Source organism: Lepus europaeus, chromosome 3, assembly GCF_033115175.1.
Source record: "Lepus europaeus isolate LE1 chromosome 3, mLepTim1.pri, whole genome shotgun sequence".
Taxonomy (NCBI): domain Eukaryota; kingdom Metazoa; phylum Chordata; class Mammalia; order Lagomorpha; family Leporidae; genus Lepus; species Lepus europaeus.
Window position 1 is genome coordinate 115,110,158 of NC_084829.1, and position 16,460 is coordinate 115,126,617.

The 16,460-nt window shown below is 37.3% G+C and overlaps 1 protein-coding gene across 1 annotated transcript in view; it reads left to right on the forward strand.

Annotated features, from left to right (window-relative positions):
• LOC133757063 (amine sulfotransferase-like) overlaps positions 1–16,245 on the forward strand; it is a 40,372-nt gene extending 24,127 nt beyond the window's left edge. Inside the window, exons 5-6 of the mRNA XM_062187675.1 lie at positions 13,090–13,276; positions 16,124–16,245. Coding sequence (XP_062043659.1) covers positions 13,090–13,276; positions 16,124–16,245 — 309 coding nt within the window. The remainder of the gene's footprint in view (positions 1–13,089; positions 13,277–16,123) is intronic.
• The last annotated feature ends 215 nt before the right edge of the window (positions 16,246–16,460 follow it).

The window sequence follows — 16,460 nt, forward strand, 5'->3', positions numbered from 1 at the left end:
GTTGGGCTGAGTGAAGGGCTTTTCAGCTTGGAGCCAATAAGATCTGTGGCTCTGACCTGGGCATCCTTCGACTCCAGGGCAGGTCCATTTCCAGTGATCCAACTCTTGGCAGAGCTGCCAGGGCTCTTCACAAGCTGACTTCTGCTGAAGCCCAGGCTTACCACATTGAAAGCCACTGCAGTGGACTGGCCTGTTGGGTCTCCTTGAGGGCAGATCACTGTACAGATCAGCCATGAATAGGCCTGCCACCCATTGCTTCTGATGCCTAGCTTTCTTTTCCTCCTGGTTTTTGTTAAAGCAGACCAGAGGACGCAAGTCAAGGGAGTGCCCGTGTCCCATCTCTAATCTTCGGTGGCCTGAACTACAAGTCTATAGTCACAGGCATGTTCTGTAGTAGTTTTTCTAAGGTAGACAATGCCCATGAGGAAAATTATATTCTCACTTTAAAACTTTCTTTCCCTTTGGTCTGAAAGGGAGGTTTTTTTTTCTACTTACTGTATACTTGGCTGATGGCGATGTGAATCTAGCTATGAGATTATTAGTTAAGTTCTTATTTTGGCTATGCTATTACAGAAAAATGTTAGCCATCTCTTTTATAAGGTCTAAAGATTAAATTGTGCGTCCTACAGATTTCTTCATAATAGAATTAGTTCCCTACCTTGAAGAGAATAGAGAAATGAAAGAACAAGTTGGGCTTAGAATAGAGAAATGAGGGAGCAAGTCCTCGATCGCTTGCTGACAATAGCAATATTACATGAATACTTAGCAAACCTTTTCAACCATTAGATAACCACTTAAGAAAACATTTACCAGAAGGTCCAATGCCTTCTATAAATTTTAAGAATCATGTATTTGAAAACACCTCTTAAATATCTAAGATGGTGTAGTCTGTTTAACCAGTAAACTTAATCACAACCATATAAAATGTTTTTAGTTTCTTTCTACCAACAAGTTTAAAACATATGATACACAGATTCAGGTCACACAAATTAAAATGTATCTTTGATTGATTTTAGCAGCTTAAATTTATGGGCAATCTTATCTATAAGCCATTTAAAATAAAACTCTTAATAAAATTTCCACATGTGGACATACAATATGTACGCACATATGCTATGTTATAGCATAATAGACCAATATCAAAATCCAAAATATCTGGTTGAAATAAGATTACTTAAAATCATGACATAACATAGAACAAATTTGATCATTGTTACAAGGTGATAATTCAAATTTTTGAAAATAAGCACATATTTAAATAACCCATGGCTCTTATTAAAAATTCAGCTGTTTTTGAACCATTAGAATTTAACAGACATCAAGAGAACATAATAGATTACTTTAACACCTTGCTTTAACAGAGCATCAGAGTTTAATTCTATGTCAAAGAGAAATTGAGCTTCCTGTGATCTTTTGCTGTGAGGTTTCCTTCCTTTACCTTCTTTCATATTGGTGACCATGTTTCTGTGTTTCTGTGTGTAACACATCTTTAAGCATCTTTTGCAGGGCAGGATGAGTGGCAACAAATTCTTTCAGTTTCTGTTTGCTATGAAAAGTCTTAATTTCACCTTCATTCACAAATGAGAGCTTTGCAGGATATAATATTCTGGGCTGGCAGTTTTTCTCTCTTAGTACCTGGGCTATGTCTCGCCATTCCCCTCTAGCTTGTAGGGTTTCTGATGAGAAGTCTGCTGTGAGTCTAATTGGAGATCCTCTGAGAGTAATCTGACGTTTCTCTCTTGCACATTTTAAAATCTTTTCTTTCTGTTTCACTGTGGTGAGTTTGATTACAACGTGTTGTGGTGAGGATCTCTTTTGGTAATGTTTATTAGGGGTTCTATGAACTTCCTGTACTAGGATGTCTCTGTCCTTCTCCAAACCTGTGAAATTTTCTGCTAGTATGTCACTGAAAATGCCTTCTAATCCTTTCTCTCTCTTCATGCCTTCAGGAACTCCTAGAACCCGAATGTTGGTTTTTTAAATAGTATCCTGTAGATTCCCGACAATATTTTTTAGATTTCTGATTTCTTCTTCTTTTCTTTGGTTTGCCTGTTTCCTTTCCTGCTCTCTGTCTTCTAAGTCTGATATTCTCTCTTCTGCTTCGCCCATTCTGTTTTTAAGGCTCTCTAATGTGTTTGTCATTTGATCTATTGAATTCTTCATTTCATTATGATTTCCCGTCACTATCACCGTTTCTTGTTCCACTAGTTGTTTCATTTCATTTTGATTCCTCCTTAATATTTCATTTTCACGAGAGAGATTTTCTATCTTGTCCATTAAGGATTTCTGTAGTTCAAGAATTTGTTTTTGAGAACTTCTTAATGTTCTTATCAATTTTTTGAGATCCGCTTCTTGCATTTCTTCGATCTCATCATCTTCATAATCTTGAGTTGGGGTGTCATAGTGTCTTCCTTGTTCTTGTTACCTCGGTTTTTGCGTTTGTTGTATGGCGTGTTGGAGATACTTGGTTTCTTCACTGTGGTGTTTTTTTTTGTTGTTATACTATGACTCTAGATTAAGTGGACTGTCTGCTTTTGGTGGAGCCTTAGAGGATTGAGATGGGTGTGGACTGAGAGCTGTGTTTGGTTCCTCAGGGTTGAGGGTGTGTCAAGATGACACTCCCAGGTTAGGCGTGGTAAATCTCTCTCTCTTTCTTTCTTTTTTTTTTTTTTTTTGATTCAAAAGGGAAGTAATTCCACACAGCTGAACATAATTGGAGGTAGTTAGCAGGCAAATGATATACCCACAGGAGCCAGAGATCGGAAGCTCTTTCCCAAGGACCACACAGGGAATCTCTGCTGCCCTCAGTGTGGGCTCCAATTCTCCTGCAGTCTCCCACTGGGTTGCCAAGTTAGATGCTAATCTCCTGTTATTTCACCCCTCCCCCCAGAGTCAGGTTTTTCTGCTTGGCTCAGGGCCTGTGCAGACGTGACGTCGCCCTGCTTATGACGTATGTCCAAAATGGCGCCTGCTCTTTGTCTTGCTCGCCCTTGAGGGGTGAGCGGAGAGAGAGAAACTTGTGTCCGTTTCAGCCACTTATTTTTTTTTTTTCCTCTCTCTCTTCTAGTTAGCCTGGTGAACTTTTCCCCACTGAGTTTCAAGCCTCGTTCCCTCTAGTCTCCTCTTTCCGCTTGCCCGCTGGTGTCTCGGGCTTTTGCGGTTCCGCTCACCTCGCGTTCCAGCGCTGGTGTGTTGAGTCTGCCGCTGGTGTCCCGAACTTGGGCTCCCACGCTCTCCACGCAGGTCCACTGTGAATCACTAGTTCCAGAAGAGTTTCCTCTGCTGTTTCTTCCCCTACTCTTCCTTGACCCTGCAGCATCTCCACTTTTATTAACCTGTGTCTTGCCGAAGAATATCAATGTGCTCCCTTCCTATTCCGCCATCTTGCCACTCTCGGCACTGCTTTTTTTAAACTTTTATTTAATGAATATAAATTTCCAAAGCACAGCTTATGGATTACAATGGCTCCCCCCCCTTAACTTCCCTCCCACACACAACCCTCCCCTTTCCCGCTCCCTCTCCGCTTCCATACACATCAAGATTTATTTTCAATTCTCTTTATATACTGAAGATCAGTTTAGTATATATTAAGTAAAGATTTCAACAGTTTGCTCCCACATAGTAACACAAAGTGAAAAATATTGTTGCAGTACTAGTTATAGCATTAAGTAACAGTGTACAGCACATTAAAGACTCAGTTTGCTCCCACATAGTAACACAAAGTGAAAAATATTGTTGCAGTACTAGTTATAGCATTAAGTGACAGTGTACAGCACATTAAAGACAGAGATCCTACATGATATTTTTAAAAAATTGATTACTTTTGTATGCAATTTCCAATTTTACACCAGGGTTTTTTTTTTTTTTTCATTTTCAATTATCTTTCTATACAGAAGATTGATTCAGTATATATTAAGTAAGGATTTCATCAGTTTGCACCCACACAGAAACACAAGGTATAAAAATACTGTTTCAGTACTAGTTATAGCATTACTTCACATTGGACAACCCATTAAGGACAGATCCCACATGAGATGTAAGTACACAGTGACTGTTGTTGTTGATTTAACAATTTGACACACTTTTTTATGGCATCAGTAATCTTCCTAGGCTCTAGTCATGAGTTGCTAAGGCTATGGAAGCCTTTAGGGTTTGCTGACTTCGATCTTATTCCGACAGGGTTGTACTCAAAGTGGAAGTTCTCTCCTCCCTTCAGAGAAAGGTACCTCCTTCTTTGATGGCCCCGTTCTTTCTACTGGGATCTCACTCACAGAAATTTTCATTTAGTTTTTTTTTTTCCCAGAGTGTCTTGGCTTTCCATGCCTAAAATACTCTCATGGGCTCTTCAGCCATATCCAAATGCCTTAAGGGCTGATTCTGAGGCCAGAGTGCTGTTTAGGACAGCTGCCATACTATGAGTCTGCTGTGTCTCCCCATTCCCATGTTGGATCATTTTTTCCCTTTTTGATTCTATCAGTTAGTATTAGCAGACACTTGTCTTGTTTGTGTGATCTCTTTGACTCTTAGACCTGTCAGATTCATCAATTGTGAACTGAAACTGATCACCTGGACTAGTGAGATGGCACTGGTACATGCTACCTTTATGGAATTGTATTGGAATCCCCTGGCACATTTCTAACTCCACCATTTGGGGCAAGTCCGATTGAGCATGTCCCAAATTGTACATCTCCTCCCTCTCTTATTCCCACTCTTATATTTAACAGGGATCACTTCTCAGTTAAAATTTAAACACCTAAGAATTATTTGTGTGTTAATTACAGAGTTCAACCACTAGTACTAGAGCAACAACAATAACAAAAATATTAAAAAGGATGAAGTAATACATTGGACATCAACAGTCAGCACAAGAGCTGATCAGGTCATTGTTTCTCATAGTGTCCATTTCACTTCAACAGGTTTCCCCTTTGGTGCTCAATTAGTAGTTGCCGATCAGGGAAAACATATGATATTTGTTCCTTTGGGACTGGCTTACTTCACTCTGTTTTCCAGATTCCTCCATCTTGTTGCAAATGACTGGGTTTCGTTGTTTCTTACTGCTGTATAGTATTCTATAGAGTACATGTCCCATAATTTCTTTATCCAGTCTACTGTTGATGGGCATTTGGGTTGGTTCCAGGTATTATCTATTGTGAAATGAGCGCAATAAACATTAATGTGCAGACCACTTTTTTGTTTGCCAATTTAATTTCCTTTGGGTAAATTCCAAGGAGTGGGATGGCTAGGTTGTATGGTAGGGTTATATTCAGGTTTCTGAGGAATCTCCAGACTGACTTCTATAGTGGCTTAACCAGTTTGCATTCCCACCAACAGTGGATTAGTGTCCCTTTTTCCCACATCCTCACCAGCATCTGTTGTTACTAGATTTTTGAATGTGAGCCATTCTAACAGTGGTGACGTGAAACCTCATTGTGGTTTTGAATTGCATTTTTCTGATTGCTAGTGATTTTGATCATTTTTCATGTGTCTGTTGGCCATTTGGATTTCCTCTTTTGAAAAATGTCTATAGAAGTGCTTGGCCCATCTCTTAATTTGGTTGTTAATTTTGTTGTTGTGAAGTTTCTTGATCTCTTTGTAGATTCTGGTTATCAACTCTTTATCTGCAGCATAGTTTGCAAATATTTTTTCCCATTCTGTCGGTTTCCTATTCACTCTCCTGACTGTTTCTTTTGAAGTACAGAAACTTCTCAATTTGATGCAATCCCAAATGTTAATTTTGGTTTTGACTGCCTGTGCTCCTGGGGTCTTTTCCAAGAAGTCTTTGCCTATTCCTATATCTTTCAGGGTTTCTCCAATGCTCTCTAATAATTTTATGGCTTTGGGTCATAGATTTAAGTCTTTAATCCATGTTGAGTGAATTTTTGTGTAAGGTGAAAGGTAGGGGTCTTGTTTCATGCTTCTGCACATGGAAATCCAGTTTTCCCAGCACCATTTATTGAATAGACTATCCTTATTCCAGGGATAAATTTTGGATCTTTGATCAAATATGAGTTGGCTGTAGATGTTTGGATTGATGTCTGGTGTTTCTATTCCAGTCCATTGGTCTATCCACCTGTTTCTGTACCAGTACCATGCTGTTTTGATAACAACTGCCCTGTAGTATGTCCTGAAATCTTGTATTGTGAAGCCTCCAGCTTTGTTGTACAAAGATTGCTTTGATTTTCGAGGTCTCCTGTGTCTCCATATGAATTTCGGCATCATTTTTTCCAGATATGAGAAGAATGTCTTCAGTATCTTGATTGGTAATGCATTGAATGTATAAATTGCTTTTGGAGAATAGACATTTTGGTGATATTGATTCTTCCAATCCATGAGCATGGACGAATTCTCCATTTTTTGGTATCCTCTTCTATTTCTTTCATTAAGGTTTTGTAATTTACATCATAGAGATATTTAACGTCCTTGGTTAAGTATATTCCAAGGTATTTGATTGTTTTTGTAGCTATTGTGAATGGGATTGATTGTAGCAATTCTTTTTCAGCTGTGCCATTTCCTGTGTATACAAAGGCTGTTGATTTTTGTGCATAGATTTTATATCCTGCTACTTTGCCAAACTCTTCTATGAGTTCCCATAGTCTCTTAGTAGAGTTCTTTGGGTCCCCTAAATAAAGAATCATACCATATGCAAAGAGGGATAGCTTGAATTCTTCCTTCCCAATTAGTATGCCTTTAATTTCTTTTTCTTTCCTAATAGCTCTAGCTAAAACTTCCAGAACTATATTGAATAGCAGTGGTGAGAGTGGGCATCCCTGTCTGGTACCAGATCTCAGTGGAAATGCTTCCAATTTTTCCCCATTCAATAGGATGCTGGCCATGGGTTTTTCATAAATTGCTTTGATTGTATTGAGGAATGTTCCTTCTATACCCAGTTTGCTTAGAGTTTTCATCATGAAAGGGTTTTGTATTTTATCAAATGCTTTCTCTGTGTCTATTGAGAGAAGCATATGGTTTTTCTTCTGCAGTCTATTAATGCGGTGCACCACTTTGATTTTTTTGCGAACATTGAACCAACCCTGCATACCAGGGATAAATCCCATTTGGTCTGGGTGGATGATTTTTCTGATGTGTTGTTGCATTCTATTGGCCAGAATTTTATTGAGGATTTTTGTATCTATGTTCATCAGGGGTATTGGTTTGTAATTCTCTTTCAATGCTGCATCTTTTTCAGGTTTAGGAATTAAGGTGATGCTGGCTTCTTGGAAAGATTTTGGGAGGATTCCCTCTTTTTTCTTTGTTCTGAATAGTTTGAGAAGAATTGGAGTTAGTTCTTCTTTAAATATCTGGTAGAATTCAGCGGTGAATCCATCTGGTCCTGGGCTTTTCTTTGTTGGGAGGGCCTTTATTACTGTTTCAATTTCTGTCTCAGTGATGGGTCTGTTTAGGTTTTCTATTTCTTCCTGGCTCAATTTAGGTAGGTTGTATGTGTCCAGGAATCTATCCATTTCTGATAGATTTCCCTGTTTGCTGGCATACAAGTCCTTATAGTAATTTCTGATGATTCTTTTTATTTCTGTGGTGTCTGTTGTTACATTTCCTTTTCATCTCTAATTTTATTGATTTTGGTCTTTTCTCTTCTTTTTTTTAGTTAGTTGGGCCAATGGGTGTCAATTTTGTTTATTTTTTCAAAAAACCAGCTCCTCATTTGGCTTATTTTTTTAATTTTTTTTTTCTTTTTGGATTCAATCCTGTTGATTTCTTCTCTGATTTTAATTATTTCTCTTCTCCAACTAGCTTTGGGTCTGGTTTGCTGCAGATTTTCTAGATCCTTGAGATGACTTGAAAGGTCATCTATTTGGTCCCTTTCCAATTTTTTGATGTAGGCACCTATTGATATAAACTTTCCTCTTATCACTGCTTTTGTTGTATCCCATAGGTTTTGGTATGTTGTGCTGTTATCCTCCTTTACTTCCAGAAAATTTTTGATTTCTCTTTTAATTTCTTCTATGAACCATTGTTCATTCAGGAGCATGTTGTTAAATCTTCATGGGTTTGCATATGCTCTAGAGGTTCCCGAGTTGCTAATTTCCACCTTCATTCCACTTGGTCTGAGAAGCTGCATGGTATGATTCTAATTCTTTTGAATTTGCTGAGACTTGCTTTATGGCCTAGTATGTGTTCAATCCTAGAGAAGGTTCCATGTACTGCTGAGAATGTAAATGCTTTATGTGTAGGATGAAATGTTCTGTAGATATCTGTTAGATCCATTTGGGTTATAGTGTCATTTAAATCTACTGTCTCTTTGTTAATCTTCTGTCCTGTTGATCTGTCTATCTCTGAGAGAGGAGTATTGAAGTCCCCCAGTACTATTGTATTGGGGTCTAAGTCTCCCTTTAAGTCCCTTAACAAGTCTTTTAAATAAACCGGTGCCCTGTAATTAGGTGCATATACACTGATAATCGTTATATCTTCCTGTTGAATGGATCCCTTAATCATTAAATAGTGCCCCTCTTTTGTCTCTCCTAACAGTTTTTGTTTTAAAGTTTATGTTGTCCAATATTAAGATGGCTATGCCCACTCTTTTTTCATTTCTGTTGGCATGGTATATCTTTTTCCAGCCTTTCACTTTCAGTCTGTATGCATCATTGTTGGAAAGATGTGTTTCTTGTAAGCAGCAAAAAAATGGGTTTTGTTCCTTAACCCAATCAGTCAATCGGTGTCTTTTAACTGGACTGTTCAGGCCATTAACATTCAAATGTGACTATTGAGAATGAGTAACTTTGCCCTGCTATTTGCCAAAGATATTTTCTAATATGTGCTTTGAGATTCCTGTGATCTTTTGCTGTGAGGTTTCCTTCCTTTACCTTCTTTCATATTGTTGACCATGTTTCTGTGTTTCTCTGTGTAACACATCTTTAAGCATCTTTTGCAAGGCTGGACGAGTGGCGACAAATTCTTTCAATTTCTGTTTGCTGTGAAAGGTCTTTATTTCGCCATCATTCACAAATGAGAGCTTTGCAGCATACAATATTCTGGGCTGGCAGTTTTTCTCTCTTAGTACCTGGGCTATGTCTCGCCATTCCCTTCTAGCTTGTAGGGTTTCTGATGAGAAGTCAGCTGTGAGTCTAATTGGAGATCCTCTGAGAGTTATCAGACGTTTCTCTCTTGGACATTTGAGGATCTTTTCTTTATGTTTCATGTGGTGAGTTTGATTACGACGTGTCGTGGTGAGGATCTCTTTTGGTCATGTTTATTAGGTTTCTATTAACTTCCTGTACTAGGATGTCTCTGTCCTTCTCCAAACCTGGGAAATTTTCTGCTAGTATCTCACTAAAAAGGCCTTCTAATACTTTCTCCCTCTCCATGCCTTCAGGAACTCCTAGAACCCGAATGTTGGTTTTTTAATATTATCCTGTAGATTCCCAACAATATTTTTTAGATTTCTGATTTCCTCTTCTTTTCTTTGGTTTGTTTCCTTTCCTGTTCTCTGTCTTCTAAGTCCAACATTCTCTCTTCTGCTTCACCCATTCTGTTTTTAAGGCTCTCTAATGTGTTTGTCATTTGATCTATTGAGCTCTTCATTCCATTATGATTTCTCGTCACTATCACAGTTTCATATTCTACTAGATTTTTCATTTCATTTTGATTCCTCCTTAATATTTCATTTTCTCACGACAGATTTTCTATCTTGTCCATTAAGGATTTCTGTAGTTCAAGATTTTGTTTTTGAGAGTTTCTTAATGTTCTTATCAACTTTTTGAGATCCTCTTCTTGCACTTCCTCTTCTCTTCTTCTTCTTCATAATCTTGAATTGGAGTGTGTTGTTCATTTGGGGGCATCATAGTGACTTCCTTGTTCTTGTTACCTCGGTTTCTGCTTTTGTTGTTTGGTATTTTGGAGATATTCTTTGCTGTGGTGTTTTTTTCTCGTTATACTATGACTCTAGATTAAGTAGGTTGTCTGCTGATGGATCCTTAGAGGCTGTGAAGGGTGTGGCCAGAGAGCTCTGTTTGATTCTTCAGCGTTAAGGGTGTGCCAAATGTGACTCACCCAGATTGTGCTCCCCCTTTCTCGCTCTCTTTTTTTTTTTCTTTTCTTTTACTTTCTTTTTTTTTTTTTTTCTCAGTTGGGAAGTAATTCCACACAGCTGAGTGGAATTGAGGGTAGTTGAAATCTGGCCTCTGTGGGTATTCGTTTGATCTACCCCTGGGACCACACAAAGAGTTTATGCAGCCCTCAGTGTGTTCTCAAATTTCTCCACAGTCTCTCACCTGGTTGCCACATTTACCGAGTTTGTGTACTCGGTGAGTTCTCTCGCCCCCCCTCGTATTTTCACAGTCTCAGATCATTAGCTCCACCTACTTTCACTAGATTCTAACCTCCTGTTATTTCTCCTGACCAGAGACAAGTTTTTCTGCTTGGCTACTCGTGGTTGCCACTTTACATATGTAAAATGGCACCTGCCCTTTGTCTTGCTTGGCTTTGTAAGGTGAGTGGAGAGAAAGGCTAGTGTCCATGCTGGTTCCCCTTATTTATTCATTTTTTTTCTCTCCTCCAGTCAGCCTGGTGAACTTTCCCCAGTGGGGCCTCAGGCCTCATTCTGCCTTTCCCCGCCAATGTCTTGGATTTCTGAGGTTTTTGTCTTACCCCCCCCCCCTTCCAGTGCTGGCACGCAGATTCTGAGGCTCAGCTCCCGTGGCTCGGCTTCCACGTGGTGGGCGACCTTGCTCTCCCCATAGGTCCTCTGTGTCACCTCCACTGAGGCAGATTAGCTTCATAAAGCCAAGAGGTTTATTCAGCTTTCAGTACTGTTGTCTCTAAGTCCATGTTCAGGGGACCTCTTGGTTCAGCCTCTGGTGAGGGACTAATGGCTGACAGCTTCAAATCATGACTGCATGCTGCTGAAGAAGGCTCACCAGGATTTCCTGCCCACATCCTTGCAGCCGCCTGCCCAGAGCCTTTGGGCCAGGCTGTCAGCACAGATCATTGTTGATTATTTTTTTATCTCTGTATATTTTGGTTATGAATCCTTTATTGGTTGCATGGTTTGCAAATATTTTTTTCCATTTGTCAGTGCCTCTTCACTTTCCTGATTGTTTCTTTTGCAGTACAGAAACACCCAATTTGATGTAATCCCAATTGTTAATTTTGGCTTTGAGTGCCTGTGCCTCTGGGGTCTTTCAAGTAGTCTTTGCCTGTGCCTATATCTTGCAGGGTTTCTCCGATGTTCTTAATAGGTTTAGATCTTTAATCCATGATGTGTGGATTTTTGTGCAAGGTGTAAGCTAGGGTCTTGCTTCATGCTACTGCATGTGGAAATATTGTTTTCCCAGCATCATTTGTTGAATAGACTGTCCTTGCTCCAGGAATTGGTTTTAGATCCTTGTTCAAATATAAGTTGGCTATAGATGTTTGAATTGATGTCTGGTGTTTCTATTCTGGTCCATTGGTCTATCCATCTGTTTCTGTACCAGTATCATGCTTTTATGATTATAACTGCCCTGTAGTATGTCCTGAAATCTGGTATTGTGAAGCCTCCGGCTTTGTTTTTGTTGTACAAGATTGCTTTAGCTGTTTGTGGTCTCCTGTGTCTCCATATGAATTTCAGCATCATTTTTTCTAGATCTGAGAAGAATGTCTTTGGTGTTTTGATTTGTATCACATTGAATCTATAAATTGCTTTTGGGATAATGGACATTTTGAAGATATTGATTCTTCCAACCCATGAGCATGGAAGATTTTTCCATTTTTTGATATCCTCTTCTATTTTTTCTTTAACATTTTGTAATTCTCATCGTAGAGATCTTTGACATCCTTGGTTATGTTTATTCCAAGGTATTTGATTGTTTTTGTAGCTACTCATGTTTTCTCCAAACAACTACTACTGCTGTAGTTGGGGCAGGCCAATGCCAGCACCTAGGAATTCAATCCAGGCTTCTATTGTGCATGGAAAGTACTCAACTACTACTAGAGCCATTATTGTTGCCTGAGAGGATGTGCACTAAGTAGAAGCTGAATGTGGAGGTGGGTCTTGAATCCTTTGAATCCAGACATTCTGATATGGAATATAATAATCTAAACTAACATGCCAAACACGTATATTGTTTAGAATACTGTGACTTGTTTTATTCTTTTTTTTAATCTGGAATTTTGAGAACTCCAAAATCATTTTTATTTGACAAGATTATTGGTTATTGAGGTCCTTTGAAATTCCACATGAATTCTATCATGAATTTTTCTTTGCTACTAAAAAATGTCAAATGTGATTTTCACTGAGATTAGATTGAATCTGTGTCACTTTGGGTGGTACAGGAATCTGGAAATTATTGTCTTCTAATTTGTTAAAAGGGAATATCTTTCCATTTATTTTTGCAAATGTTCATTTCTTTTGACAATATTTTATAGACCTATACAATTAAGATTATCCCTAAGGATTTTAATCATTTAGAAGTGATTTTAAATGTAATAGGTTTTCCCATTTTAATTTAATGCTTGATCACTGTTAGTGTGTAGAAACTTATTAATTTTTTTTAGCTGACTTTGCATCCATCCTGCAACTTTGCCAAATTTCTTTTTTAGTCCTTATAGGCTTATTTTTTTGGGGGGGAGCAGCAGGGAGGGGCATGGAGAGTACCATTATCATTTTCTTCAAATGTTGTCTGCTGACAGAGATAATTTTTGTTTTCTCTTTCCAATTTAGATACCTGCTTCTAATTATGTTGCTTACTTGTTCTAACTGGTATTTTCAGTATTGTTTTAAATAGAGGTGATAAAATTTGGCTTGTTACTGATCTTTGATGAAAATCTTACACTGCATATGTATTGAGTATGATGTAGGTATTTAATACTTTAGGTTTTTCATGTTTAGATAGTTTCCTGATTTTCCTAACTGATTGAGTTTTTAAAATGTGAACAGCTATTGGGTGTCTTTAATTGTGTTTTCTTCATAAATTGAGACAATCACATCAATTTTTCCCTTCATTCTGTTCTTGTGGTATGTTGCATTAGTTTTCATATGTTGAACAATTTGAGCATTCCAAGAATAACTACTACTTGATCATTGTGTATATATTAGGCTGTAACTCATGCATTCCCAGTGAGCTAAATAATTTCTCACACTTATGACACTTTCAGGATCTCAGAAGTTCAGTGATTAAAATCAGCCAGTTTCTTGAGAGAGAGCTGAGTGAAGAGGATGTGGATGCTGTTGTGAGACAGGCTACCTTTGAGAACATGAAGTTCATTCCAGAAGCAAATTATGCAAATGTTATAGACATTGAAACTGCGACAAGAAATAAGGAGGGATGTCACATGCGGAAAGGTGCTGTACCATGGCTTACAGGAGCAAAATTATTGACAGTTCCTTTGAGTCCTTGTCCTCTAGGAGAAATCAGCAGTGCTTCCATTGTCCCTCCAAGCTATACTGACATTTGGAATCTAGCCCGCCACAAACTCCTAACTGAAATTATCCTGAAAAGTTTCTCAGAAAACTTGATAGTGTCTTAGTACACAAACGGAGTTTCTTAATAAATAATACATTACTACCTTCTAGGAAATATACTCCTTCTGTTTAAAATACTTCAAATCCTGTCTGAAAATAACAGATATTTCAAACAGGATATATTTATATGTATTTCTGAATCCTTTTTTTCTATATTTCTCCTAGAATTTTCTTGAGAGTAACTCATTATTTTTTTGAAGTGAAAAAGATTTGGACTACTATTTGTTCATATGTCAGATTCTTCATCACAAAAAGTAGGGTGGTATTTCATAGCACAATCTGTTATGAACTCACTTATTTAAAAACGTAATGAGACATTATTGTGCCTCAGTTAAAGGCCTAGACTTATTGTTAGGAATGAATGTTATTGTTAAGAATCAATATCTTTTCCTACTCATTGATATCTCATAATTTCAAATTTTGTAACTTAGTTATTTTAACCATATAATTTAAAATATAATTTGAGCATTTATAGTTCAGTCTCTAATCTATTCATAAACACATTAGAATGATAGATATTTTTATTTAATTATATATTTTTATTAATTTATTTTATTTTTTATTTACATAAAGGGATCGCATTTCAGGTCTTATTTACACACAGTTTTAAGATCATGAAAATACTATTCTACCCTCCTGCCCTCACTCCCTCACTTCTCCTTCCTTATGTTTCTTTTAATTTTTACAATGACATACTTTAAATTAACTTTATATTCACAAATTTAAACCTCCACTAAATAAAGAATTTAATGAAGAGTAAGTAGAAAAACCACTGTTCCTCAAGAGTATAGAAAAGGGCTACAAATAATGATCAAATCTCAAAATGACAATTTCACTCATAAGCACTGGATTGTTTTGGTACTCTGTATTAGTATCATAAATCAGGGAAGACATATGGTATTTATATTTTTGAGACTCTTGGCCTTGTTTAAATTGTCCTAGATATTGATTTTTTTAAAAAAATCTAGCTTATTATTTTTAAGAAGATTTATTTATTTATTTATTTGAAAGCAGAGCGAAAGAGAAAGGGACAGACAGACACATACACCCACTGAGAAACAGACAGAGAGAAAGAGAGAGAGGCAGAGAGAGAGAGAGAGAGAGAAACAGAGAGAGAGAGAGAGAGAAATCGTCCATTTGCTGGGTCATTGTCCAAATGCTTGCAATTGTTGCAGCTATGCCATGTCAAAGCCCAGAACAAAGATCTTCATCCAGATCACCCACATGGATGGCAGAATCCCAAGTACCTGGATCACAATCACTGTCTCATAGATGCATTAGCTTGATCAGAAGCAGGGCAGTAAGGCTTCAAATCCAGGACTCCAATATGGAATGCAAACATCCCAGGTGATGTCTTAACCCATTGCACCACAAGGGCTGCTCCTTATTTCTCCTTTTGTGCCATTTATTATGAACTCTCACTTTCCATTCTTTCCCTAGGTCAGATATAATACAATTCTCTTGTCTGTAATAGCTTTCTATCTGTTCCTAGTGCAAATAATAATGTTTACACAAGAATATCTGAAACTGAAGAGAGCAAATTATTGGCCTTTACTTTTATGATGGTATAATGATGATTTTAAAGTTTTACCAAATAAAATCACAGCAAAGGCAACTCTGTCATCAAATATAACCATAACTCCATTAGTTGAAAACATTTAAGTCTCATTTTTTCTATTTAAGATGAAGAAATACTTACCTAGTATTGTTGTATCAGAAATTATATTGCATGAGACATGTTTCCTTAATATGATGCATGCCACATAATGAAATGAATTTTTAAAACTTCAAATACAGGAAGTGCAATTAGCCTATCCATTAAGACATTTATGTTCCACGTAGGAGTATTTTGATTTGATTCCCAGCAGGAGCTTCTGATTCTTAGTTCCTGTTAGTGTTAGACCCTCCCTAGAAGGCAGCGGGGAGGACTCAGGTAACAGGGATCCCATCAGCCATTTGGGAAACCTGGATTGCTTTCTCAGCTCCTGGTTTTATTCTTCTGAGCTGCTGTGGGCATTTGGAGGAGTGAACAAGCAGGTAGGGGCTCTCTTTCTCTCTCTTGCTGTCTCTGCCCATCAATGTCCATCTCTATCTTTTCCTATTTTTGCCTCTGAATTAAGTAAATGAATGTTAATAAGTGAGTTCTAGTACATTCATATTGTTTAGGATTTATTTTATTCTAAACAATATCTATGAATTATAGTAGTTGGTGAAACTACTATAGTTAGAGAAGTAAATTATCATTCTAAGCAGGAACTTCAAAAACTTCATGTGCCATATAAGAATACGTCAACTCTTTTCATTTCTTTACTAGATCAAATATAATGCTATTCTTTTATCTATAATATCTTTCTATCTGTCCCAATACCAATAATAATGTTTACTTAAGAATTAAAAAATGTTTTCATTGCAAAAAGTTTTGAGCTCCATGAACAATTTTTTAGAATATCCATCTAGCCTGAGTTTTTTAGGATCCCTTGTATTTACTATCTTACTACATTCTTATGTTCCTGATTTAGCTCTTCACACTTAAAGGGGTAGAAAGGCATCAAATCCCATGGAGAATGAGCAGATATTTTTCTTTGTTTAGAAAGAGATTTAATGCAACCTTTGTCCTGACAATGTTACTTCTTCACTTAGGTGCCATTTATGTGCTTATCCTATTAGGTATTGTTGGAGACTGGAAACATCACTTGACTGTAGAGCAGAGTGAAAGATTTGACATCATTTTCCAGAGGAAAATGAAAGACTTTCCATTGAAGATCATCTGGGACAGTAATGAGCAATAGAATTCAAATCACAGTGCAAAATAATCAAATAGAAATCTACCAATTGGAAGATATATTTTAATATAAAATACTAACTTAAAGCTATCATGCAAATGTTAATTAATTATAAAACTTTATTAATGAGTGCACTTTGCTTACATTAGTTGCCATGAGTTTGTTGAACACTATGAAATTTAAAAAATTAAATTGATTTGAGAAACTGTCAACATTGCCAC